This window comes from Mus caroli, chromosome 8 (assembly GCF_900094665.2).
Source record: "Mus caroli chromosome 8, CAROLI_EIJ_v1.1, whole genome shotgun sequence".
NCBI lineage: Eukaryota > Metazoa > Chordata > Mammalia > Rodentia > Muridae > Mus > Mus caroli.
In genome coordinates, this window is record NC_034577.1 from 62,602,662 (window position 1) to 62,628,607 (window position 25,946).

General features: G+C 52.8%; 1 protein-coding gene across 2 annotated transcripts in view; it reads right to left on the reverse strand.

Moving 5' to 3' along the window:
• Crtc1 (CREB regulated transcription coactivator 1) overlaps nucleotides 1-25,946 on the reverse strand; it is a 58,821-nt gene that overhangs the window by 8,833 nt on the left and 24,042 nt on the right. The window contains exons 2-12 of one of the 2 annotated variants that reach the window (XM_029480844.1): nucleotides 19,489-19,605; nucleotides 16,676-16,813; nucleotides 15,855-15,916; nucleotides 13,144-13,238; nucleotides 11,295-11,380; nucleotides 8,900-8,940; nucleotides 8,367-8,575; nucleotides 2,283-2,416; nucleotides 1,371-1,514; nucleotides 1,212-1,262; nucleotides 566-667 (exon numbers count right to left, since the gene is read on the reverse strand). In XM_029480844.1, the coding sequence (XP_029336704.1) occupies nucleotides 566-667; nucleotides 1,212-1,262; nucleotides 1,371-1,514; nucleotides 2,283-2,416; nucleotides 8,367-8,575; nucleotides 8,900-8,940; nucleotides 11,295-11,380; nucleotides 13,144-13,238; nucleotides 15,855-15,916; nucleotides 16,676-16,813; nucleotides 19,489-19,605 (1,179 nt within the window). Of the gene's footprint in view, nucleotides 1-565; nucleotides 668-1,211; nucleotides 1,515-2,282; nucleotides 2,417-8,366; nucleotides 8,576-8,899; nucleotides 8,941-11,294; nucleotides 11,381-13,143; nucleotides 13,239-15,854; nucleotides 15,917-16,675; nucleotides 16,814-19,488; nucleotides 19,606-25,946 lie in introns of both variants that reach the window. The other variant, XM_021170738.1, reaches the window with a different exon arrangement.

The window sequence follows — 25,946 nt, forward strand, 5'->3', positions numbered from 1 at the left end:
AGAGGAGAGAGGAGAGAGGAGAGAGGAGAGAGAGAGAGAGAGAGAGAGAGAGAGAGAGAGAGAGAGAGAGGAGAGACATCCGGGTTGAAGAGTGTTTTCCTAGATGGCCTGGGAGAGAGGCACTGCTTCTGGGACATGGGTAGAAGGTCAGCTGGGTACCCTAGCACCTGGCTCCTGAGTCTTCATTGGTAAAATTGAACAATTGAAATTTTATTAAAATACATGACCCTGTCTCAAAACACAACCCAAATGAAACAAAGGCCACTGTCAGCCAAATGAGGCTCCACACTGTCTACTGTGACACCAACAACAGACCCAGGGACCAGGGGTGGAGGCAGAGCAGCTGGACACCCAGAGAAGCTCTGCCTTAACCTTCATAGACCCTGGAGCTTCAGATTCCATGCCCTGGAGCTGTTCTGGTGTCCTGAGAACTGCTGAGCCCGTCTGATGGGGGCATGACCCCAGGCTGATGGAGGACAGATGGCATGGTGTGGAGGACAGCACTGGGGAGCACTAAGCACATGGGACACACAACGTGGCATAGGGCCAGGGGAAGGGGCCTTACCTGTGGGGAGCTTCCGGGGGAGAAGCCTTGGTTGGAGACTGGAGAGGTGGGAGACTGGGTGGCAGGCGACCCTGCACTCGTGCGGTACTGCAGAGCTGGTGCCTGTGATGACAGACAGTTCATGCTTTACTGACTCCTGCACTGGCCCAACAGATCTGGGCCGGATGCCTGGACCCTCAACAATGGATGCCACACAGGTAATCACTGGCTTGTGAGAATCTGAGGTGGAGATGTGACTGTAAACCTGACTTCTCAGGGCAAGCACACACAGAGGGCTACAGGGCCCACCCGGAAGCCACAGCAAGGCTCTGGCTGACGCTAGGCCTGACCCTGTGTAGAGCTGATGGCATCGGGCACAGTGCCCTCTGGATGCACCTGCATACTCCTGACAGATCTGGACATCCAGACTGTGATCCACACACTCCTAAAAGCACAGTACATGTACACACATACATTTGGCACTCACCAGCACAACCCTAGTCATAAACCCCCGCTCATGAACACACACCCACTCATGAACACACATACCTCCCTCATGAATATGTATACACCATTCATGAATACACATACCCCACTCATGAACATACCCACCCACTCATGAATGCACACACACACACTGAGGGCCCAGGAATGCCCCTAGGCTTACCGAGGTGGCATCGATCCCCATTGGTGACTGGCCTGGGTTCTCTGTAGGGGACTGGGGAAGAGTGGATGGTACAGTAACTGAGAGTGGTGGCAGCTGGGGCCCCCGAGTCAGGCTGGCACTAGGCAGCAGTGGACCACCCTGGGGGAGGCCCACAGACACCTGTGGAGGTGGTGGCTGCTGCTGGGATACCGGCGGAGGTGGAGGCGGCGGCTGGGGCTGTGGGGGAGGCTGCTGGGAGCCAGTCTGGGTGAAGAAGGCATAGGGCAGCTGCTGCTCCAAGGACAGGGCATCCATAGCTACGGCCTGTGGAAGACAAGGATGAGGAAGAGGCGCTGGCGCCATGGTGCCACAGTCTGACCCCCACAGTCTGTTCTCCTTAGAGCAAGGGAGCCCAACTTGGTGAGGGCAGATCTCACACAGGAAGTAAACAGGGAGAGACCCTGGGCAGGGGTACCACTGTCATGCAACACTTGGGGGCTGAGGCAGGAAGGTCACTGTAAGTGTGGGGCCAGCCTAAGCTGCAGAATGAGTGTCTGTTTAGTCACTCCAATGCCTGCTGATGGTTCTTGGGCCACTCCAAGACCATTAGTTTTGCCAGGAGCAGTGACACGGGAGATGGGAACTGAAGAATGATGAGTTCAAGGTCACCTTCATCTACTCAGTGCTATATAAGCCTTGTCTCAAAACCAGAAATACCATAAAATATACATTGCAAAAACACTGATTTATATAGTTTCTGTTCAAACTTTTGTTGATAAATGCTACAAACAGAGCTAGAGAGATAGCTCGTTAAGAGCACTGGCTGCTTTTGCAGAGGACCTGGGTTCAGATCCCACACCCACATGGTGGCTCTTAATCACCTCTAACTCCAGTTCCAGGGGACCTGACACCTCTTGTCTCCAAGGGAACCTGCATGCACATGGTGTACATAAATTCACTCAAGAACACACATACACATTAAAAATAAATACATACATAAATAAAACTGGTTTTTTAAAAAAAAAAAAGACCAGGCCGAGGAAGGGGAGGGGCTGGTAGATACCCGTGTTCCCACCCACCTCGCCCTCGCACCTGAGTGATGGGTGACAACGGAGACAGGGTGGGTGACACCTGCTGGGCCTGCTGCCGCCTGGCCTCTGTGCTCAGGGACAGGGGGCTGACGACTGCTGGCCGGTGCTGTGGAGAAGAGCTGGGGGTGTTCATACCTACAAAGGAAAAGGGGGCTAGGGACAGGTGGCCATACCACAGCCCAGCTGCCAGGACAGAAACCCGCTAGAGAAGCTGTCTGTGCTCAAACCTGGGATGGGGCTCTGAGGAGGGACTTTAGTAGCCTAAGAAGGGCATGTCCCATGGCCCCAGCCAATCAACACTGCTTCCAAGTAACCAATCAGAGCCCATCTTGGGATCATGAACATTATCCTAGGAAGTGCTGCCCACAGTTGGTAGAGAGAGTTCTCAGTGACAGGGCCCTGGTGGAGCATATGTAGGTATGCATGCATGCACACATACACGCATGCGCACACACACCCACACACCATATATATTGTATAGTATGAGAGCCTTTTGTCTGAATGTGTGTCTGTGTACTATGTGTGTGCCTAGTGACTGTGGATGAAAAAAGAAGGCACTGTCACCCCTGGAAGTGTGAGTCACCATGTGGCTGCCGGAAACTCCACCTGGGCCCTCTGCAAGAGTAACAACTGCTCCTAATCTCTGAGCCAACTCTCCAACCTCCTTTTATTTAATTAATTAGTTTGTTTGTTTGTCTTGAGACAGGATTTCTCTGTGTAGCCCTGGCTTTCCTCAAACTAACTCTGTAGACCAAGCTGGTCTCAAACTCACAGACATCTGCCTTCCTCTGTCTCCCAAGTGCTGGGTTAAGCAGATGCACCACCACTTTATATTTTTGAGATAGGTTTACGTGTAGCTCATGCTTGTCTCAAGCTGGCTATGAATCGAGGATGACCTTGAACTCTCGAGTCTCCTGCCTCTGCCCTGAGTCCCAAGGTGACAGGCATGAAGTAGTTTCTGCAGTACTAGGGTTCAAACCCAAAGGCTTTGTGCATGGTAGGCAGCACTCTGCCAACTGAGCTATAAGCATTGTACTAGATGAGCTTCAAGCTACCGAGCTGCTACTATTATTTCATACGGGGCTAGCCTGGAACTCACTAGGTAGCCCAGGCTGACTCTGGTGTCAGAGCAATCGCCCAGCCTGTTTCTCAGCACAGATCTCAGGTCTGTGCCATCATGGCCCATCTCCCTTTCTGTCTTGGCTTGGGAAACTCGATCCTATGGGAGGTTGGGTTTCTATAACACCAGGGCCCTCTCGTGTTCTTCCCCAAGCTTGTTCTTTCCTGTCAAGGCATTTCTTGATGACCTAGTGCCCTTCACCCACATCCTTCCTTGGCACCCTTGGGATGATGGAGCCCCCCTTCCCAGCACCCCCTTCCTAGTCTGCTTGAACTGAAACCAGAATCCTCACCACCCTGCCCTGAAGTAACAAGCCTGCACCCGCCAGGCCCCTTCTCTAATCCCTGCCTGCCCCCAGGGATCTGATCCCCGAATGCTGAGGTGATGAGGGACCTGGGTGAGATCCAGGGCACTGGGCAGAGTGGGGGCCTGCTGCCTCATCCTGGGCCTCAAACCAAGTAGGCAACAGGCCCTGTGATGACAGGGGAGCCCTGAGGGCCCTGCATTTGACACCCCCCTCCCAGTTACTAAGACACTGCTTCCGTATCTCGAGCTATCAGATATTAACAGTGGAGGCCTCAGTGAAGCCAGGAGCATAGGGAGGACTTGGCACCATCGAGCCGGATGAGGCTGCCTGACTCACCAGGAGATCCGGGGCCTGCCTGCCCTGGGCACCTGGTCCACCTTGTTCCTGAAGGTGGGTGGGTGATAAGACACCTAGCACTCCTAGGGGAGATGACAGGGCCAGGGGCCTTTGTGCCTGTGGCAGTCACTTGTGGGACGGCCTACACTTCCCCTCAGGTCCTGGTTGGCTTTGCTCCTATTCAGCCCTGTGATGGGGTGGCAGTGGCAGAGCCAGATTCCACTATGGAGGAACTGTCAATAGAATCCTAGGCACAGGGAATCTGGGAGGCAGCACTCAGAGTTGAGTTCAGGACTACGGGCTATGGTCTTGCATCTGAGTGACAGCTCCCTCCCTTGTCTGTCAGGGCTGAGACACTTCCTGTTCAGATCTGGAGCAGATGCTGGGCCCTGTGAGGACGTACAGCACAGGTAGGACTCTGTAAGATGTGGATGCAGGGGCTGGAGAGATGACTCAGTGGTTAAGGGCACTGGCTGCTCTTGCAGAAAACCTGGGTGTAATTCCCAGTACCCACAACATGGGCTCACAATACCTGTCCCTCCAGCCCCAGGGGCCCCTACAGCTTCTTCTGAGCTCCAATGGCACCAGCCACACATTCAGTGCACAGACATACATGCAGGCAAACACTCACTCAGAAGGTAAGCCTGTTAAGTAGATGTGGAAGGTTGGGACTTGGCTAAGAGGAATGCTTGTAGCTCAGTTGGCAAACTGTTTACCTAGAATGCACAAGGTTCTGGGTTAGTCCCGAATGCTACATTCACCAGACAGAGTGATGTATGTCTGTCACTCTATTCTTGGAGACTGGGGCAGGAGGATTAGGGGTCTAAGATCTTGCCTGACTATACTGCAAATTCTAGTCCAGCCTGGGCTACATGAGACTCTGACTACCACAAAACAAACAAATAGAAGTTGAAGTGAAGGGGACTGGAGAGATGGCTGGGGGCGTGGTAGTTAGGATACCTGCTGCTCTTGCAGGGGGCCCAGGACCTTCTAGCTTCAGCAGGCCCTAAGCACATACGTGGCATGCATGTACAAAATGCCTGTACACACAGGATTGTGAGTGGGGCAAATGGTCAGGTAGGAAGTATTGTAAAACAAAAGACGGTGGCTTTTCTCTTTTCTATCTTTCTGAGATAGTCTCACTAGATAGCCTAAGCTGGCCTAAAACTAAGTGTGGATCTCCTGCCTCAGCTTCCTGAGTGCTGGGATGGTAGTGCTTTGCTTGAGTGCTTAACAATTGGCACAGCGGTGCAAACCTTTAATCCCAACACCCAAGAGAGAGGCAGGTGGATCTCTGAGTTCAATGTCGTGAGTTCTAGCACAGCAACAGCCCCATAGTAGGACCCCATCTCAATGCTTCCTCCCCAAAATCTTTTTTAAAATTGTGTTTGTGTATGGTGCATGTATATGTGCATGCAGGAGGCTGCGAAGGCCTGAAGCTCCCCTGGAAGCTGCCAGGATCCCTGGAGCTGGAATTACAGGTTGAGCCACCTGCTGTGGCTGCCGGACCAAACTCAGCTCCTCTGAAGAGTAGCATGGGTTTTCAACTGCTGAGCCATCACTCTGGCTTGGGCTTCATTTTTTTTCTTTTTTTTCTTCTTTTTTTTTTTTTGGTTTTTCAAGACAGGGTTTCTCTGTGTAGTCCTGGCTGTCCTGGAACTCACTTTGTAGACCAGGCTGGCCTCGAACTCAGAAATCCACCTGCCTCTGTCTCCCAAGTGCTGGGATTAAAGGCGTGTGCCACCACACCCGGCTGAACTTCATTTTTTAAACAATTATTTTTAAATGCATTTCTCTGTGGTCATGGGCTGGCACAGGCACATTGGGACAGTGTGGGGGCCAGAGGACATACTCAAGTTGCTTTTCTCCCTGTACCGTGTTTGTTCTGGGACCTGAACATAGATCTTAAGGCTTGGTTCACATGCCTTTACCCACTGAGCCATTTCAATAGCCCCAAGGCTTGCTTACCTGCTTGATTTATAGACAGGGCCTCAAAGTAGAGCCCTGATGTCCTTCAACTCACAGAGATCCACCTGCCTCTGTCTCCTGGGATATTTCATCATACCTTGCCCTCTGGCTTGATTTTTAAACATGGATTCAAAGTGATTAATAAGCACGAGCATACATGCACACATATGCTCACAGACAGACAGACATACATTCATGCACGTCTACACTCATGCATACACACATACAGACCAACAGATGGATACACACACATGCACACAGCATGCATACATACAGACAGACACACACATATCTGTGGGTCAAAGAATTCACACTTCCAGCTGGTATGTCCCTGGTCTGCTGACCATGAACATGAGGGCATTCTTAGCTCTTGCCTAAGCACCATCACACCCAGAGAGGCCAGATGGGCAGGCGAGCCACATGGGTATCCTGCTAGCAGGTTTCTCTGCCCAGCCTGGATCACCTCTGGAGCAGAGCCAGCTGGAGGGGAAGTCTGGGCAGGGGAGGGTGGGGCAGGCTGGCCAGGTGGCAGTGGCCTGGCTCTGGCACATAAGCCCTGGTGTAGCCCTGAATGGAGCATAGCCAGCAGTGGACACTTGGGTCACCTCCCTGTGTACTGTCCTCAGACAGTATGGAGCAGGGGCTTGGTCCCCAGCTCTTTGCTCTCCCTGACCAGGGTCTGGCACTAGGATGGGGAGGTGAAAACTGTCTGTATGTGCCAGAGCCTGGCTTCATCTAAAAGGTGCCCATAAAATAAAGCCCCTGTAAAGGGGATTGGCTGGCTCTTAAACAACCACACATGGCACATATTACTGGTCAGGATTGGCCACCCCAGTGAGCCAGCAACAATGTCACATAAGCTATTTCCCTGTGCTTGTTTACACTGGAACTGCAGCAGCTGGTGTGGAGCCCCAAAGCAGGAGGTACAGGGAGATTCAGAGAGGAGAAAGGATTTGGATATGGCAGCCTCTGTGTAGGGCTAGGCCCTTCCTTGCTTCTAAACATCTAGACCCACCCTGGTTCCCTGGGCCTCACAACTGGAGATTAACAGGCACAAGTCAGGCTGTGAAGAGCCAAAGGCCTGCACATCTCACATCAGGGTCCTATGCTCATGGCCTTTGGTCCCATCTGCTCACCTGGAAGCCTAGGAAAGGAGCTGAGGAGGTAGAATGTGTGGCTCATGGGCAAGGTGCTGGCTGGGCACCCGTGAGGGGGCCCACTTCTATCTTTAGCATCAAATGAGCAGACAGAAGTCCCCAGGTTTTAACCCCAGCAACAAGTGACCTTCATGTTTCATCTCAAGAAAGAAAACACCCCAGGCACACCTGCACCTTCTCATCTGCTACCCCAACCCCACCCAGAGCTGGCATCAGCGAGAAGCTGGAGGACCCTGGTTTCAACTCCCCACATCGATCCTGCCTCAGGAGCCATATTTTTCCTTACCAGCCCCTAATCCCAGGTCTGTAGAGCAAATCCACACAGAGCTCACCATATGACCTGTATCCCCATCCTTCCTGTGTCTCTCCCCCACACACACACCTCCCCTCCCCTGCCATCTGTCCTAATCCACGTTGCAGCCTACAGCCCCAGCAGCTTGGGGCTTGCTGTGTCACATCAGGGAAAAGGGATGCTGAAGAACAATGGAAAGTGCTGTTTGGGGCAGTGTGAGTGGGCAGGATAGAGGGCTATGCCCAGGCAGCTTGTGCAAAGGTCCTGGGGTGAGCAGTGCAGCTGTGAGGTCAGGCTGGGGATGGGGAGGCTGACAGGGATGCCTTTAATGAGAATGGTGGTGAAAGTAACCACAGTAACCAGGAGAAGCAGTGTTGGTTCAAACTGGGAGCAGTGGGATGGGCAAGGAAGTGGGCATTGCCAGGAAACAGGCCAAGGGGAGATATAAGCCTTTGAAAAGGGGAGGAGCCTGGAGAGATGCTCAATGGTTAGGAGCACTGGCTGCTGTCCTACAGGATCAGGGTTAGTTCCCAACATGCACATGGCTGCTCACAACTGTCCATAACTCCAAATCCAAGGATCCAGCACTGTCTTCTGGCCTTATCAAGTACTGTACACATGCAGTGCACAGTCAGACACATGGGCAAATACTCGCACACGTAAAACATTTTTCTTAATTAAAAAGAAGTGAGCTGGGAAGGGCCACACCTAAGTCATAAGCAACCAGGTCAAAGCCATCAGGGCTCGTCCTGACTCCCACCCATTCCCTGAAGCTTGGAGCTGCAGGACACAGCCCTAATGCCACAGCCCGACTCCTGGGGGCAGGTGTGTCATCCGTAGACACAGACCCATCAACTCCACACTCCAGTGCATGCTGTCAGGTAGGGACAGCATGGGGGCCTTACCCTGGCCTGTGCCGCCAACGCCCAGATGTGCAAGGCTGCCGGTGCTGCTGGAGCTGGTGAGAGCAGGGAACGGAGGCTCCTCAGGGTCCAGTGGTGTCGGGAGTGGGGAGGGGAAGTGGATGTTGGTGAGGTCAGGAAGGGAGCCCCCTGTGTTGTGGGTGGCAGGGATCAGGGCTGTTGTGTTCTCCTGGTCTGCTGACGGAAAGATGCTGGGAAAGACCAGATGGGGAGGACAGGACATAAGGTCTGGGGACAGTGACAAGCAGGTCAGCCCTGCCAACCCAGGACAACTGCAGTGGGACAGGAGGGACAAGGGGATCAGTGGATTAAAAAAAAAAGACCCTTTAGTGAGCCCTAAGCACGACAGGACCCCAAACTGGAACAGGGGTCATGTCTGCCTATCAGTGACGGAGGCCAGGACTTCCTGGGTACCCTCTGGTAGCATGCTCATGGTCTCCCCTGCCAACAGGTGCAGGCTTGGAGAGAGAAGAGCCACAAGGTGCAAAGGGATGTGGGGGGCCTGGCTGACTTACTTGATTCCAGGGACCTCACAGGACTTGGGCCTGGAACCCGCCTGAAAGAGAGCAAAGCAGATGGCAGGTGGCAGGTGGTAGGTGGCAGGCATGGCTTCCTGTGTGCTGAGCTCAATGCTGTCTTTCCCTTCCCCTGTCTAGGACAACCAGCAGCCATGTCGTACAGGGATGGCTTCAAGGAGCTCCGGGCAGAGGCAGGAGCTATAAGGAGGGATCTTCCTTCCCATACCTTGCCCGGATGCTGTGGCTAACCTTGTGTGTGGTCTCTCTAGGGCTTTCCGAAGCCACATGCCCAGCTCAAAGCCGCTGCACTGGGGAGCCCTGGCTGCTGCAGGTGGAGGAGACACTAGAAAGACAGGCAGCCTTGTGATGTTGACAGGCAGGGGCTGCGGGTTCTGAGAACCTGGTCCTTTGGGGCCAGTGCTGCAGGCTGGAACGTAGACCAGAGGGATGCAGGGTAGGCAGGCAGCACCTGGGGGCTTCCCTGATGGTAGCTTGTGACCAGGAGACTTGGCAGGGAACACAGGAACAATGAGTTTGAACAGATCCCCAGAGTGAACACTTGTTATGCTACGGGATTTCTGCTGTGCTGAGGAAGATTTAGAAAAGCTTTCTGGGGCAGTAGTATGGCTTAATTAGTGGCTTTTACTTTTAATTAGTAAAAAGGCTTGCCACATAGGCTGATGGTTTGAGTTCGATTCCCAGGACCCACATGTCTAGAGAGATAACTCCTATAGTTGTCCTCCCTCTCGCCCACGCCCACATATGCATGCACGCACATTCTAGAGTGCACACACACACACACTCATGTGCACAATATCTTTTAAAAATGTAATTAGCCGGGCATCAGGCGTGGTGGCACACGCCTTTAATCCCAGCACTAGGGAGGCAGAAGCAAGCGGATTTCTGAGTTCTAGGCCAGCCTGGTCTACAAAGTGAGTTCCAAGACAGCCATAGCTATACAGAGAAACCCTGTCTTGAAAAACAAACAAACAAACAAAAACCCAAGAAATTGTTTTTGTTTGAGACAAGGTTTTACCTGGGTAGCTCTAGCTGTCCTGAAACTAACTCTGTAGACCAGTCTGGCCTTGAATTTACAAGAGATCCACATGCCTCTATCCCAAGTATTGGGATTAAAAGCATTCAGCATCATGCCTGGCCACATGATTTCTTCAGTGTTGGGAATGGAATCCACGCATGCAAGATGAGCATGCCACCTCTGAGCCATATCCCGAGCCTCCTTTTTACTTAGAAAGAAAAAGATTTTGTTTATTTTGTCTATTTTTTTTCAGACAGGGTTTCTCTGTGTAGCCCGGGCTGCCCTGGTGTCTACTTTGTAGACCAGGCTGGCCTTGAACTCAGAGATATTCCTGCCTCTCGAGCTCTCAGACCACTGCCGCCTAGCCTCTTTCTTTCTTCTTTCTTTCTTTCTTTCTTTCTTTCTTTCTTTCTTTCTTTCTTCCTTCCTTCCTTCCTTCCTTTCTTTTTTTTTTAGATTTATTTATTATTATATGTAAGTACACTGTAGCTGTCTTCAGATACTCCAGAAGAGGGCATCAGATTTCGTTATGGATGGTTGTGAGCCACCATGTGGATGCTGGGATTTGAACTCGGGATCTTTGGAAGAGCAGTAGGCGCTCTTAACCACTGAGCCATCTTGCCAAGCCCCAGCCTATTTCTTAAAATATTGTTTAATGTGTATTTTGCCTACATGTATGACTGTGCATCACCTGTGTGTCTTGTGCTTATAAAGTCAGAAGAGGGCACTGGATCTCTTGGAACTAGAGTTACAGGTGGCTACAAGTCATCTTCTGTGCTGGAAAGCAAACCTGGGTTCTCTCAGGAGCAGTCAGTGCTCTTCTCGGCTAAGCCCTCTCTCCAGCCCTGCCTTTTCCGTTGTAAAAAGCACTTACGTATATGTGTGTACATGTGAGGGGAACTGGTGTCCTCGTGCTGTGACTGGCATGCGCGAGTCACAGGACAACTCAGGGACTTGGTTCTCTCCTACCAAATGGCTCCTAGGGACAGAACGGAGGCCGCCAGGCTTGGCGGTGAGCACCTTTATCTGCTGAGCCCTCGCGAATTCTGCTTATACTCTGGACTCTGAGGCAAGGCCTTGTTCAGCAGCCCTGAACCTCAAAGGCTCCTGCCTGGGCCAGGATGTGGGGTGCTAGGGTCCCAACTGGGATAAGTGTCCGCTTTCATCAGCACCCTGATCGGCCACACGTGTTAACACTTTGAGCTGTTTCTGAGCAGTCTGACAGGCCCGCTGTTGATGCCAAAGCCTGGGCCCCAGTAAAGCTGAGCAAGGCCCCCACCTCAACATGACTCCTGGTCATTTGCTTCCAGGCTGGGTGTGAAAAGAAAAACGGTTGGCCCACACAGTGGCCCTTACCTTCTTTGAGTCCCATGACTGCTTAGAAAGGGTCTTGTCTGTCTCAGCCCCGGTGTCCTCCATTCCTGGGACAGTTAGCAGTAAGACTGGATGTAGGGGGAGAGAAGGGTCAGGGCAACATGACCACACAGTAGAGAGACCGCAGGGCCCTAACAGCAGGCTTGGAGGTTCTACTGAAGCTGTGGGAGGGGCTTAACAAGAACACCCTGCACCAGGATCATCAGCTGGCTATGTGGAACAAAGAGCTGAGACAGCAGCTGGAGCCGGGAGCCAAGGCTGAGCAGGGTACCCCCCGGCCCCCACCCAGGCCGGGACCCTGGGCACCTTGGCTGTACAAGTCAGCAGAGACTCTGAGCCTGCCACCTGCTGCGGTGGCAGCATCTGCCATCACTCAGCATTGCTGACACCCAGTGGCTGGGCCAGGCTTGGGTCCCCACACTGAGGGCTGGTTCCAACCCTATTGCTAAAGCTACCTGGGCTTTAACTGATCTGCCCAGAGTACACGTGCTTGAGAGTGAGCAGACATGTCAGAAGGAACCTCAGGCTAGACCAGTAAGGTGGCTCAGGCTAGACCAGTAAGGTGGGACTGGAGAGCTTTGAAGGGCCTAGTGAGAGGTCCGAGGGATGAGATGGCTGGATATTGGTTGATGCTCTGGAACCAGTCATACCTGAAGCCCACTTTTAGTCATGATGAGTGTGTCTTTCTTCCTTTCTCTCTCCCTCCCTCCCCTCCCCCCCCCCTTTAAAAAATTTTGTTTTCTTTTGCTATGCTGGGGACAGACCTAGGACTCCACACGTGCTCAGCAAATGTTCTGTTGCTAAGCTGGGTCCTATGTTTTCTGACTCTTGCCAGGTTCATTTTTTTCTCTGGACTAGGAGAGACAATCAATGGCTGTTGGGAAGAACTCCATGGAAGGCAGAAGAGGGTGCCAGAAGGTGGCAGCCAGGAGACCTCTAGGGGCGTGGGGACAGGGGGCATGGGTCGTCCCACATCAAGGCTGGTTGGATTCTGGGCACAGAATCCTGAGAGGGCATGAGACCTCAGGTGCATCCCAGAAGCCCTGTGTAAGGAGGGCCCACAGGTCCATCTAACCTCAACCCTCCTGCACTGCACACGGGGTATTCAGCCTGCAGCGGGCTGTCCACCAAGCAACCCCACCCCCAGGATGAGTCCTTCAGCCAGGAACAGCTCCCTGGGACCCAGTGAACTGCCACACACAGGCCCTCCCTTAGCATCTGGGCCTCAGATGCATGAGAGGTGACTTCCTTGGCTTTGGTGTCTAAGGCTGGGTGGGTCTGGCCCAGGGTGGGTCTGCTGCACCTAGCTTCACAGAACCCATAGTCCTAACTCTTCAAGACAATTGGTGGAAGAGCTGTGTCGAGGACTAGCACCATGTGGGAACCCAGAACTGGGGTACAGCCTCAGCTACAGGGCTGCAAGCATGGCCAGCCAGTGCATGGCTCACCACAAATCTGGGATGGAGAGGGCTCCTTTCTCAGACAGGGTTACCAGGCTGGGCCCAAGGGAGGATGAAGATGGTTCTGGGCAGTAGAGTTGGAGTCCTGGACCAAGTGGTACCTACTGCTGGGGTCTATCCTTGGCTACTGTGTGAGTAAACAAATCCTCTCTGCTCTGCTTTTTGAGATATCAGCATCTCAATCAGTCACAGGCCTAGAACACAGCCAGTGTACATTGGCGAGGGCCCCATGTGGAAAAGATGCCCTGAAACCATTTATCCTATTCTGATTCTTCCTCTAAATGTCAGTCCCCCAAAGACTAGTGACCTCCTGGGACATGCAGGCTACTGGGTTGCCTGAGCCTGGCAGAAACCCCAAATTCCTCAGATACCTCTCTTCTGGTGCGCATCCTGGGACCCGCCTGTGAAGGACTCTGCCTGGCTGGGTGTCATTGTGCTCTGGTGCAGGGCAGAGTCAGAGTTGGTCCTGGGAGACAGAGAGATGGTGACACTCACAGGAAGAAGCCTCAGTCCTGATCTACCCATGTTAGACACTGTCTTAATTCCCACAAGGGTCCAGGATGTGCCCCATGGGTTGGGGCAGCCTGTGGGTCTTTCCACCAGCTGTGTGGTCCCAGGTCAGTGATCATACCTCTCTGTGTTAAATTTTATTATGGTAAAATGGATGTGAAAACTCTGTTTCTTGAGGCAGGGTCTCATGTAGCCCAGGCTGGCCTTAAACCGCTGGTCCTGAGTGCTGTGACTACATGCACATGATGTGACATACATGAGGAGGCACCAGATGTCAGTTCTCCAGCACCTTCTGGGTCCTTGCTATCACTGCTATGCACTGCAGGTTGTCTGCCTGACCTCCTCCAGGACCCCTCCTGCCTCCACGTCCTCTCTGTAGTGCTCGGGGGACTGCACATGAGTGCTGCTGTGTTCATGTGCATCACAGGATTTGAATTCAGGTCCTTGTGTTTTGGCACAATTCACCAGAGAAGCTACGTACTGCCCAGCTCTCCACGCCCAGTTTTGTTCTTTTTAAATAACTGTGGTATTTAAAAACCTTTAGTTTTACTTCATATGTCTGGGTATTCTGCCTTTGTGTATGCCTGTGTGCCACGTGATGTTCACGGAGGTTAGAAGGTGTCAGATCCCCTGGAACTGGCATCATGGACAGCTGTGAGCTACCATGCTCTCCCCAGCACAGGTTTACGTGAACCTGGGGATGGAACCCATACTTAGTACATGCTAGGTGAGCACTCTATCTACCGAGCTCCAAGCACTCTACCTACAGCCCCATCCCGGCTTGGTCTGTTGTAACTGAGTGAGAGCTAGGGATGTTAATCCATACATGTGGTCCTAGCAACACTGGGAAGACAGTGAAGACAGAGGACTGCTTGAACCCAGGAGTCTGAGGCCTGCCTGAAGCACAGGGAGAAACCATGTTTGAAACCATCAGGCCAGCAAGAGAGTACAGAGGTGAGCAGAGGTGAGAGAGCTCTTGGACAAGTCCGATAACCTTAGAAGTGTTAGCCCTAGGACACACATGGTAGGAGAGAACCGACAAGCTGACCTCTGACCTCCATCTGCATCATACATGCCCCCACTGCCACCCCCAAAAAAGCCAGGTGTGGAGATCACAACTTTGATTCCAGCACTTGGGAGGCTGAGGCAGGGGCAGAACTCTGTGAGCTCAAGGCCAGCCTGGTCTACAGAGTAAAACCTGTCTCCAAACCAAACCAAACTAGCCCTGGATTGTAACCCAGGTGGCTGAGTGCTCCTCTGGTACCCATGAGGCCTTGGGTTCCATCCCTAGCACCACATAAGGTAGTCGGGGTGATACAGGCCTGCCATCCCAAGGACTAAAGCTGGAGGGCAGACGTTAAAGGTCCTTCCCAGCTACACAGCAAGTCTCGGGTTGGCCTGAGTACATGAGACCTGCCCAGAGGGAAGAATAGTAGCAGAATATGTTATTTAACATCATCATTATCCAAGGACCATGACCTTGGGGATCCATGGGGCAGTGAAGCCATGTCACACATCACGCTAGAGCAGTACTGGCACAAAACCTACACATCTTCCCAGAGATGTACCTAGATAGGATACCCACACTGTGTGCAGTTACTATAGAGTTATTTTCAGGATTGATTTTATTTGTGTGCATGTATGTACATATAATGTGCACATAGTTCCCGTGGAGGCCAGAAGAGGGCATCATATCCCCTGGATGTAGAGTTGCAGGTGCCTGTGAGCCACCATGTGGTGCTGCCACTGAAGCCTGGGTCCTCTGGATGAGCAGGCACTGTGCTTAGCTGCTGGACTGCACCTGTAGCCCCTTGTTTTTAAGGCAAGGGTCTCAGTGTGCAGTCCCAACTGGCCTGGAACTCAGAGATCTACTGCCTCTGCCTCCTGCATGCTGGATCGACAGGTGGGACCCACCATCTTGCAAATACAGATAAGCAGTGTTTTCTAGAGCTCCCTCGCTTGCCACAGATGTGCATGCATCTCGGCTGCCAAAGACCATCCACGTGGAGGGCAGTGCCAGGCTTGGTGGTGAGCACCCTTGCTCCTCCTAGCCTCCCTGGAGGCTGAGGCAGGGGGACCATCGGAGCCCATGTAGGTTACAGAGTGTGAGAGAGTGAGCTTGTCGCATTAGGGGAACAACAGCAAGATATACCACTGACTAATCAATTCTGAAAAGAAATAGGAAATATGGAAAACAGAGAGAGGGGGAAGACAGGAAGAGGGGGAGGACAGGAGGAGGAGGAAGGGGAGGAGGAGGAGGAAGAGGAGGAGAAGGAGGGAAAAAGAAAAAGAGGGGGAGTAGAAGACGAGGAAGAGGAGGAGGAAGAAGAGGAGAAAGAGAAGGAGGAGGAGGAGAAAGAAAAGGAGGAGGAAGAGAGAAAAACAAGGCTCTGAAGGCTCTGAAGGCTCTGAAGCCATGGTCTCCACAATTTAGAGTTGACTTCTGGGATCTTTTGGAAGCATCTCGCTCACTTGGTCACTTTCCAGTGACTATATCCTGCATATCCACACACAGCTGATAAGATAAAATCTACATTGTTTCCTCCCAGAGGCCAGGTGCCCCTCAACTGACCTCCTCCAGCTGGTGTCCGCAGGAGGCGAGAGGTACACGGTGCCATAGGGGCAGCTGTCAGCGTGAATGAGTTAAGGGAACCTCAGAGTGTGTTCTGACCCAGGAAGCCTGATGCACAGCCTGTGGGGCCAGGCTGCTGGGAGCTACTGGGAGTGGCTCCTGCTCCCAGCGTGCGGCTGGGCCTGCAGACAGCTAGCCAGGAGGGCAAGGGGCATTTCCTGCCTTAAAAAAAAAAAAAAGTACAACTGCGGTGGGAGTCCCCCAGGGGGCCAGACCCATTCCCCTATAACTCAGCACCATGCTCCCAAGCCATTCTGAGAGGAGGCCTGGGCCTTAAGCTGGGCCCCAGATGCGTTAGGGAGGCCAAGTTAAACTGACCCCTTCCACCGAGGCACTCCCAGCACCAAAGTCTCAGGAGTGAGAAGCAGGAGCAGGCAGACAGCTCTACTCTTCAGTTGAGAGTGGGGAGAGAGTGACCCAAAGCCACTCTAGTGATGGGATCCTGGCAGGTGTTCACCCTCCAAACTACAGAGGCTGTGTGGCATCACTGTCATGTCCATGCTGCCTCAACTCAGCCACGCCCCGCTTCTCCCAGCCTTGAAAGCTACACTGGGATCTCTCTTTGTGGCCCCAGCCCTCTGTGTTTGGGCTCACCCTCCTTAACCCTTCTCTCTGCCCCACACTGGGCTCCAACATCCTGTGTTGGAGGCCTTTCCCCAGGTTTCTCTGGTCCACAGGGAGCAGTGTGTGTCACAGGCAGCAGTGTGTGCCTGTCCCCTATTCCCTCCCAATCCCACACACATCCTCTGCAAAAAGGATATCTGTCGCCCATGCTTGTCTACTGACAGGGGTCGGCGGTGTGGGGAGCCAAGTCTGCCACGCTCACGATATACTCTGTCCACAAGCCCATGATGTCGTGTGGTCCGACTCGTGTCCAGGCCTGAGGACTGAAATGGGGTCTGGGGGAGAGAATAGGTCAGGAACAGAGGTTCAGAAAGGAGACAGCGAATTTACAGATTACCGGCTGCAGCTTCAGGTTCCCCTAGCTCTACCCTTGGAGATCTCTGCTCTGGGGATATACTTAAACTCTACTCCATAGGCATCTCTGGCAGCCCCACCCAGCTCCTGCTGAGCCATGGGGCTGGGGTGCAAAAGCCAGCAGTGCTATCCCAGAAGGGGCAGGAGACATGCAGTCCAGCCTGCATGCTCGGGCCAGGTAGGGCGGTACAAGCTTTGCCTGGGTGCTGGGTACAGATGACTGAACAGCTCTCTCCAGCTGGCCAGGTGCAGACAGGCCTCCGCCCTCTCTCTCCAGGCCTGGCTGGCCTCCTGTCCCCACCTACGTCATCTCTGCAGGGGCCTGCCAAGAGAGGCCCCCAGGGCGTGAAGCCTGAGAGCTGCTGTGGGGCCCACCTGGCCCAGGGCTTGTTCCCAAGAGGATCAAGGCAGAGCCCAGAACTGCTCTGGATTGAGCTGTGGCCCTCTCTCCTGTCTCTTCTCTTGCTCCCACCCCCAGCATCTCAGCCAGGTGCCTGAGAGCCAAAAACAGACGCCTTCTGGGTCTGTGGCGTGGCTTAGATGGGGCTTCTTACCAGCACCTGGGTTGGCATAAGGTTCAGGGCGAGCCTTGGAGTCCCTAGGGCTGCCAGGAGCCTGTCACCGTGTTAGGATGAACTCAGTTGCCTGTGCTAACCCTGGACATGACTTGTCCCTATGCCTGCTTGGCTATCTAGGCCCTGGGCCCTTCTGTCCCCCAGATAGAAAGCAAAAACCATTCTGATATTTAAACAGGTTTCCCTTTCAGGAAACCTAGTGGTGGCTGAAATGGCCCTGCCACTTCTTTTTCTGTTTGCCTCTGAGTGGCCACTGCCAAATCTCTCTGTGACCCAGAAGTCCCTGCTGATTTTGTGTTTTTCTACTTTTTTGTTTTTTGTTTTTTGGCTGTCCTGGAACTCACGCTGTAGAATAGGCTGGCCTCAAACTCAGACTTGTCTACATTTTTTTACCCATAGAAAGGCAATGAACCGGAAAGCTGGCCATGAACCTCACCATCAGGGCCTATGGAGGGAAGAGTCAGTCATCTCTCTGAGACATCTAGAAGGGAAACCGAGGCAGCTGCTCCTGCCATCAGGCTCCTCCCATCTTTCTGCCCCCATCAACAACCAAGACCTACCCTGCACACAGACCCCATAGCCTTCTAGACCCTACTCAGCCTTCCAATCCCCACCCACTTCTCCAGGCCACTCCCAGCTCTCCAGCCCTATCTGGGATCCAGCACTTGGGAATGTACATGCTTGGGGGCTTGGCCCATGTAGCTTGGGGCACATGCTTAGATTCTGCTGTAACATACACCAGGATATGTGCACATGACATCTGTCCAGGAAGGACCTCAAGGGTCCTGGGGAACTTTGAATGGCACCTATACATACTTCCCACGATGGAGACATTGAGGCAGGTTCACCTCAGGTAGGTAGATGGAAGAGCTCATCCCAGAGAGCCACAGGGACAATTGTAGGCCACCCAGTGCTGACATATGGCTCAAGGTCTTCCAGGCTGGTGCCTGGTGAGAACAACCCTGAGTCTGGGGCTCAGTTTCCAGAAACATTGAGCTGCAGCCAGAGCTACCCCTAAAACCCACTGCACTAAACATGCAAAACCCCGACACTCTGAACCATTAGGTGCCCATTTGCACTTTGGGCAAACGGGCTCAGCAGGGTCCCTGTGCCCTCGGACTGAGGAGTTCACTGGGATACCCACACAGGGTTAAATGAGGGGGTACTGGGGTGCTCAGGTACTGGAGGTCCTCTGCCAGAGTGCCAGTGACTTCAGTATGCCACTGAGGCCTGGAACTCACTCCACAGGGTGAAGTCCGAAGAACTAGCAGCCCCAAGCACACCCAGGCCCAGGCTGCCTAACCCAGCAGTTCACATCATCGTGCAGCCAGGGAAAGGCCGAGGATGACTCGGGAGCCCGTTAGCTCTCTGGGAAAGGGTTGTTCTCAGATCCTTGGTAGCGCGGTATATGATGGCCGAGGGCCCTGTCGGCACACCTCCCTCCTCCCGCTTCTCTTGAAGACTGGGGTCTGGGGAGAAGACACCAGCCCTTATTATTTTGACAGCAGCTTGTGGCCTGAGGGAGCCATGCAGGGTGTGCGGCTCTGCCAAGAACTGTCTGCAGACAAGTGGGGTCAGGCGGCAGGGGCTTCCTTCTGAGAACTGCTGGGCTTGCAGATCAGTGAGGCGGCTGGAGCCAAGCCCCCAAGGCCCCGAGCTCTTCTCAGGGCCTCCCAGCCTGCTGGCAGGTGCAGCGGCTGCTGAGTGCTGGGAGTGGCTGGGGTGTGGGGGTGCTGACTCCAGGAGGCTGGAGCTCAGGGAAGCTGGCTGCACCGCTCCCCTCTCCTGGGCCCCAGGAGACCTAGAGGAGTGTTTAGGGGTGGGAAGTTGGCCTCTGTGAATTGCAGGGGACAATCAATGGCAGATGCTTAATTTGGGGGGACATGGCCCATCTCCTGTGGGCCAACCAGCTGTCCCTGGAGTCTGTAGCTGGAGTGGGTTCCAGAGTGGGTGGGACACACTTGAGACAGGAAAACCTGGAGTATCCCCTAGAAGGGTCACAGAGCCGGGGCGGGGCTCACCTGGAAGGCCAGGTCCACGCTGCTGCTTCCAATCTGGTTCACGTTGGGCAGGGACCCGCCGTAGTACTGGCCACGGCTGGGGCCCAGCTGCAGGTACTGGGACTTCTGCAGCTGAAGCTGGAAAAGTAAAGCCACCAGCTGTCACCATGCTGAAGGGGACACACTCTCAGTACACCCCATGGAGCGCCCAGAGGATTTAGCTGGTGGGATCCAGGGACTCGAGACTCTGCGAAAGGCAAATCCCAGTGCCCTGGATGCCTCCCTAAGTGGGACAGTGCCCCCTGGGGAGCTCCTCACCAAGAACCTGTGGAGCGGCTGGCTGCTGGCTCGCTCTCCTGAGACCTGGGGAGGCCTGGCAGGGACCAGGAATGTGCTAGCCAGTGGGAACCCTTTCAGTGGTGGGAAACTGGTTATGGATTTAGAATGTGGACTGACTGCCTGATGCCCTGGCTTCAGTCTAAGCACTTGGGGACCCTGCCTCAGTCTAAGCTGGCCCCTGAGCTCCCTGGACTCTGAAGCTGACATCTGTGAATTGTAGGGGACAATGGCAGATGTTTAATTTGGGGGAATAGCCCATTTCTCTCATTGAACAGGGTCCTCAGTGCCCACTTCAGTGTGGTCAGTCACACAGGAAAGTGTTGTCTGCTCTGGCTGGGCCTGGTGGTTGCTAGGGTCCGGTACTGTGTACACAACAGGGGCTGGTTCTCAGTTCTCACAAACGACTCCTGGCAGCCCAGCCTTCCCACCTCTATTCCACGCCAGCCCTGCTTCCTGGGGAGGCCTTGGACACCAAAGGGGGAAGCAGAGCTCCAACTGGCTGCACGCCCGGCCAAGCACCTCGCCCAGGTAAACAGCTGTTTCCTGCGAGCTACAGTGGAGGCCAGAGGAAGATGAACGGGCCTGGTGCTTAGGGTACCTCTGCTGCGTCTGTACTGGGAGGTCCCTGTGTTCTCAGTGGATGCCAGCTGGTCCCACCCACATGTTCCCCACTGAGTCTCTCCCAGCAGCTATGAAATACAGAAAGTGGCTGGCAAAGAGGCTCAGCAAGAAAAGGCGCTTAAACCAAGCATGACAACCTGAGTTCAATCCTTGAGTCCCAGAAAGAACTGATTCCTGCAACTTGTCCTCAGACCTCAACATACACTTTGTGTGGGATTTCACCCAACAAGTAACTGTAATTAAAAAAATAAATCAAAGCCGGGCAGTGGTGGCGCACGCCTTTAATCCCAGCACTCGGGAGGCAGAGGCAGGCGGATTTCTGAGTTTGAGGCCAGCCTGGTCTACAGAGTGAGTTCCAGGACAGCCAGGGCTACACAGAGAAACCCTGTCTCAAAAAATCAAAACCAAACCAAAACCAAAACAAAACAAAAAACCACAACAAACAAACAAACAAAACCAAGCCAGAGTACGGATGCTTCTTGGGTGAGGCCCACGCAGTGCCTTTTGTCCTCTGTGTCCAGAGCTATGTGAGTCACACAGGTGGGTCTGCGATCTACCAGTGCTGTGCTGACAGAAATGACAGTGACCAGAATTTGTGTCCACAGATGGTTCTCCATGGGTGGACAGAGCCACAGGTTCTTGGAGACTGGGGATCAGGCAGTGCACACCAGGGCCATTGGGCTCACTGCTATGTGTGGGAACAAAGGAAGCCTGGTGTTAGGGGGTGAACCTCAGAACTAGATCTGACTGTAGAACACTCCGGGCTCCCAGGCTGCACAAAGCTCACTGTCCTGCATGCCCCTGAGCCCACCCACCTTGCTCAGCACCCTGGGCCTTGTAGCTGCCCTGCATCCAGGCTGGTGTGGTGGGGACTACACAGGCCCCAGGGCAGCCAAGCTCATCTTGGGTGACACACAGAGCTGCACAGGAAACAGAGGTCCAGCCTGTACCCCTTGTTCCCAGGTGACTTGGAGGCCTTCAGCATGTCCACCCTGACAGTGTACAACTGTGGCAGGTCACAATTCATACACGTCATTCTAGCACTCAGGATGGGGGCTGAAGCAGGAAGGGCAGGAGGTCAAGGCCAGGGTCTTAGGGTTTCTGTTTCTGTGATGAAACACTATGACCAAAATCAAACTGGGGAGGAAAAGGTTTATTCGGTTTACAAGTCCACATTGTAGTTCATCACTGAAGGAAGTCTGGACAGGAACTCCCACAGGGCAGGAACCTGGAGGCAGGAGCTGATGCAGAGGCCAGGGAGGGGTGGGTGCTGCTTACTGGCTTGTTCCCCATGGCTTGCTCAGCCTGCTTTCTTATAGAAGCCAGGACCACCAGCCCAGGTACCACCCACAGTGGGCTGGGCTCTCCCTAATTGATCACTAATTCAGGAAATGCCCTATAGGTGTGCTTACAGCCCAGTCGTATGGAGGCATTTTTCTCAACTGAGGCTTCCTGCTCTCTAATGACAGCAGCTTCTGTTAAGTTGACATAAAACCAGCCAGGACAACCAGCCTTGGCTACATGAGACCCTAACAGCTGTATGAAGCAGGAAAATTTAAGGCAACTCACTAGAGGAGTGGAGGATTTCTGTTAGTTTAACCTCCATGGGGACACCTGGTAGTCTGCATGTGAAGTGAATAGCAGGTCAAGGCCAGGCCCTCTCCGCAGTGATGGGAAGCACCATAGCTCCCCCTTTAAAGCAACAGCAACGATACCAGGGAAAAACTCGCCATCCCAACCCCAATGTGCCAAGCCATCTAAGAGCCTCAAAGAACGAGCACAGGTGGGCCAGCCAGCAATGAAACAAAAACTCAAAACCCAGGTGCACAAGGGCTAGCAGGCGGGGTGGTGCCCTGCCCTATCAGGGCTGACTTTCCAGAGCTGTTCCTCTAATTCCAGGAGCACCCAAGGCTTGTTATCAAGACTTGGTCTCTGCAACAAGGATGAAAGATGGGCTGTGCAAGCTGGTGGATCCATAGCTGACCAGCCAGGCTCTGAACCCCAGAACACACAGCATGCTTTCACACATGATGGGGGGGGGGTGGATGGATGGATGGATAAACATTTTTGAGGTGTGTCACTGTGTACTTGGAGCATCAAGGCAACCTGGTATCAGCCTGACCTCTGAGGAAGCTAGACACTGGACACTGAAGTCAACCATAACAAGTGACTACTCAGTCTGAAAGATTGAGCCCCACAAGAACCCAGATGCCCTGGCAATATGGCTGTGCTGGCATACTCTGGTGCCAGCAGGCTGACCACACTCATTTGATGCCATGGGTTTGGGACAATTGAAAGGTCTGTCTTACGTCTTCTAGGCCACTCACTCCTTAAGTTCTGTCCTTGCCCTGGAATAAGCAGTAACTGTGAGTCAAAAGCTCTCTGAGTTCTGAGGCTTCCCAGTACACTGTCAGGGCGGACAGTGAATCTAGGGTGATGAGATCTCAGCCTGTATCCTGTAAGTACCCCACCCCTGCCTACTGCCAAACCACATGCCCTGTTCCCACTATGCTGTGCTCCCCGAGACACTGGAGAGCCTTGATCACAAGGGTGAGGGAGCATGTGAATAAATGAATGAGTTCAGGAGTGAATGAATGGCCACGAGCAAATGAGCACATAGACAAATAAACGTGAGGAAATAGGGGTGAATTCCGTGCTCACTTGGAGCTGCCCACCTTGGATAGCCCATCAGCCCCCCGAAGCCACACTGCATCTAAAGCAGTGGTTCTTAGCCTGTGGGCTGAGATCCCTTTGGGGTCCAACACCCCTTTCACAGGGGTCACAAATCAGATCTCCTGCATACCAGATATTTACATTATAATTCGTAACAGCAGCAAAAATACAGCTATCAAGTACTAACAAAATCTTTTTTTTTTTTTTTTTAAATAAGTAATCCTTTTTTTTAAAGATTTATTTTATTAATATATGTAAGTACACTGTAGCTGTCTTCAGACATTCCAGAAGAGGAAGTCAGATCTTGTTGCGGATGGTTGTGAGCCACCATGTGGTTGCTGGGATTTGAACTCTGGACCTTCGGAAGAGCAGTCGGGTGCTCTTACCCACTGAGCCATCTCACCAGCCCCAACAAAATCTTTTTATGGTTGGAGGTTACCAAAACATGAGGAACTTGCTCTATTAAAGGGTTGCAGCGTTAGGAAGAGTGAGGACCACTGATCCTCAGGCCACGCTGGCCACCTTGGACTGGCATATGGACACTGGCTCTTTGAGGGACCTTCAGGAGCTACAGCAACTCCTGGCTGCCCTGGGCAGAGTTCAGGGCCCACACTGGTCATGCACCTCCTCTCTCCCACCCGCACAGCTGCTAACATCACAGCCTTCTGGCTCAGATACTGCAGGTCAACGTCAGGACCTCCAGTTCTCCAAACAGCCTTCTCCATGATTCAGAGAGCCCTCCTAAATGGATGGTAGGCAGGCAGGCACTCACATGTTCACTTTCCCCATTGTTGGCAATCCTCCTGCCTCAGCCTGAGTGCTGAGATTACAGGTGGGTGCCACTAGAGAAAACAGATGACACAGCTGGAGGGCTCCAAGCACCGCTCTTCTGCATCACTGGGTGCCATCCGGACTGCAGAAAGGACCTCATCACTAGCTTGGCCATAGGCTCTGCTTTCCACCCCATGGCCCTCAACAACTCTTGGCCACAAGCTGACCTACACTCTTGGATCATGAGCCTGCAGCATGGAGTCCTTGAGACTGTGCCCGCTTGTATTCAGAACCAGGGCAGGTGAGCGGAACCTGCAAGCCTAGCCTCATTTCCTGCCTGCTGGTTGCAGCCTTGGATCCTTCCAGAAAGTCGGCCTCCATCCAGCTGACCTTCAAAGCAGTGCCTGGCCATTGGAGTCAGGGTGGGAGTGTCCCTGCTGTACCTTACTCGGCTGTCCTGTGGTAAGAACTTCTCCTGACAATCCTCCCGGTCCCTCCTACTGACTCGAGCCAAGGCTGAGGCCTGGCTGTTTTATTAGGTGGTGCCACTACTGCTGCTGCCCCAGTATTTCCATGAGACCTTTACAAGTGGATCGAGCTGCTGCCGCTAACCTGTGAATTCAACTGCCGATTTCCAGACAACGCTGACAGAGTTGCTCCCAAAAAGCTTTTCTAAACAGTTCCACTTCCCCTATATCCTTTCTTTTACACTACCTCTATTGGGTAGTGGTCTAAAAAGAGGTTAAAACATTTAAAAACATCATTAAAAATAATATTAAAAAATTAAAGTTACAGCAAATCCCAACTGAATATGTTAAGACTGGGTTACAGTCCTGGAGTCCCAACTGCCACAAGCAGGATGGCTTGAAGCCGTGGACATGCCTCGCCTCCGTTCCCCTGGAGGCTCCTTCCTGTCTTGTCTATCTACAAACCCAAGGCAGCCTGGGACTTGGGGTCACGGCTCCAGCATCTACAGTCTACACTGTACCTCCTATGTCTTGGCCTCAGTCCATGTCCACTTCTGTCTTCTGTTCGCATGGCACAGACCTCAGTATCTGTGAGCCACATGATCAGCAGCACCCAGATAGAAAGGTCAGCTTTACAAGAGCCCATAGACTCCTCCGACTCCCTCAGCCACTGTGATGATCTCCGCAGCTTGGTGGAGTCAGCTGTGAAGTGGAAACCTGTGGCTTCTCTGGAAAGTCAGTTTTGTCAGATGGTGTTTTCCTAAAGCAGACACAGGTGAGAGGATGTCTGCTAAAGCAAACATGTAAAAAGACACATGATATCAAGAGGGACACAACAGACGCAGGCGACACTGGATGGTGTTGGTACACCTTGCAATTCCTTAATTACCATTGTTTGTCCTCACTTCATAGAAAGAAATGCACCAAAAATATCGTGGTGGTTTTCTGGCAGCTTCTGGCTACTTCCTCAGATTTGGGATGACTGGCAGAGTGATGTCGGCTGATACAGATTAACCTGAGAGTTTTGCTAAGACAGCCTCACATGGTGAGGCAATACCCATGGGAGGACACGTGATGTTTGGAGGAGGGAGTACACATATGACCCAACAGACAGTGATGGCAAGCTTGCATGGCTGGACTTACAATGCTTCAGTGTCTCACTCACACCTTCATCTTTGCTGATCTTCACTTCATTCAGAGAGGCATAATATGGAACTTCTCCTGCTGACTTGTGCTGATTCAGTTGAGGCCTGGCTGTTTCTGCTGGGTCATGCCACCACTGCTGATTCATGTTTGCTCTCCTGACACAACTGAACTAGACACCTGATATCCTGACAATTAGAGATTGAACTCATCCCAAAGAACTGTTTCTAAACAGGTTCACTTCCCCTGTATCCTAATACACTATTTCTTTTCACTATCTCTGGAGGGTGATGGGCTAGAAGGAAAGTTAAAGCATTTCAGAACTCTTATTAAAAGTAGATTTTCGAAAAACCAAAAAAAAAAAAAAGTAGATTAAAAAAAAATTGAAGACTACACAGGTGTTCCAAGTTTGGTGGAGCCAGGCGTGGTGGTGTACGCCTTTAATCCCAGCACTTGGGAGGCAGA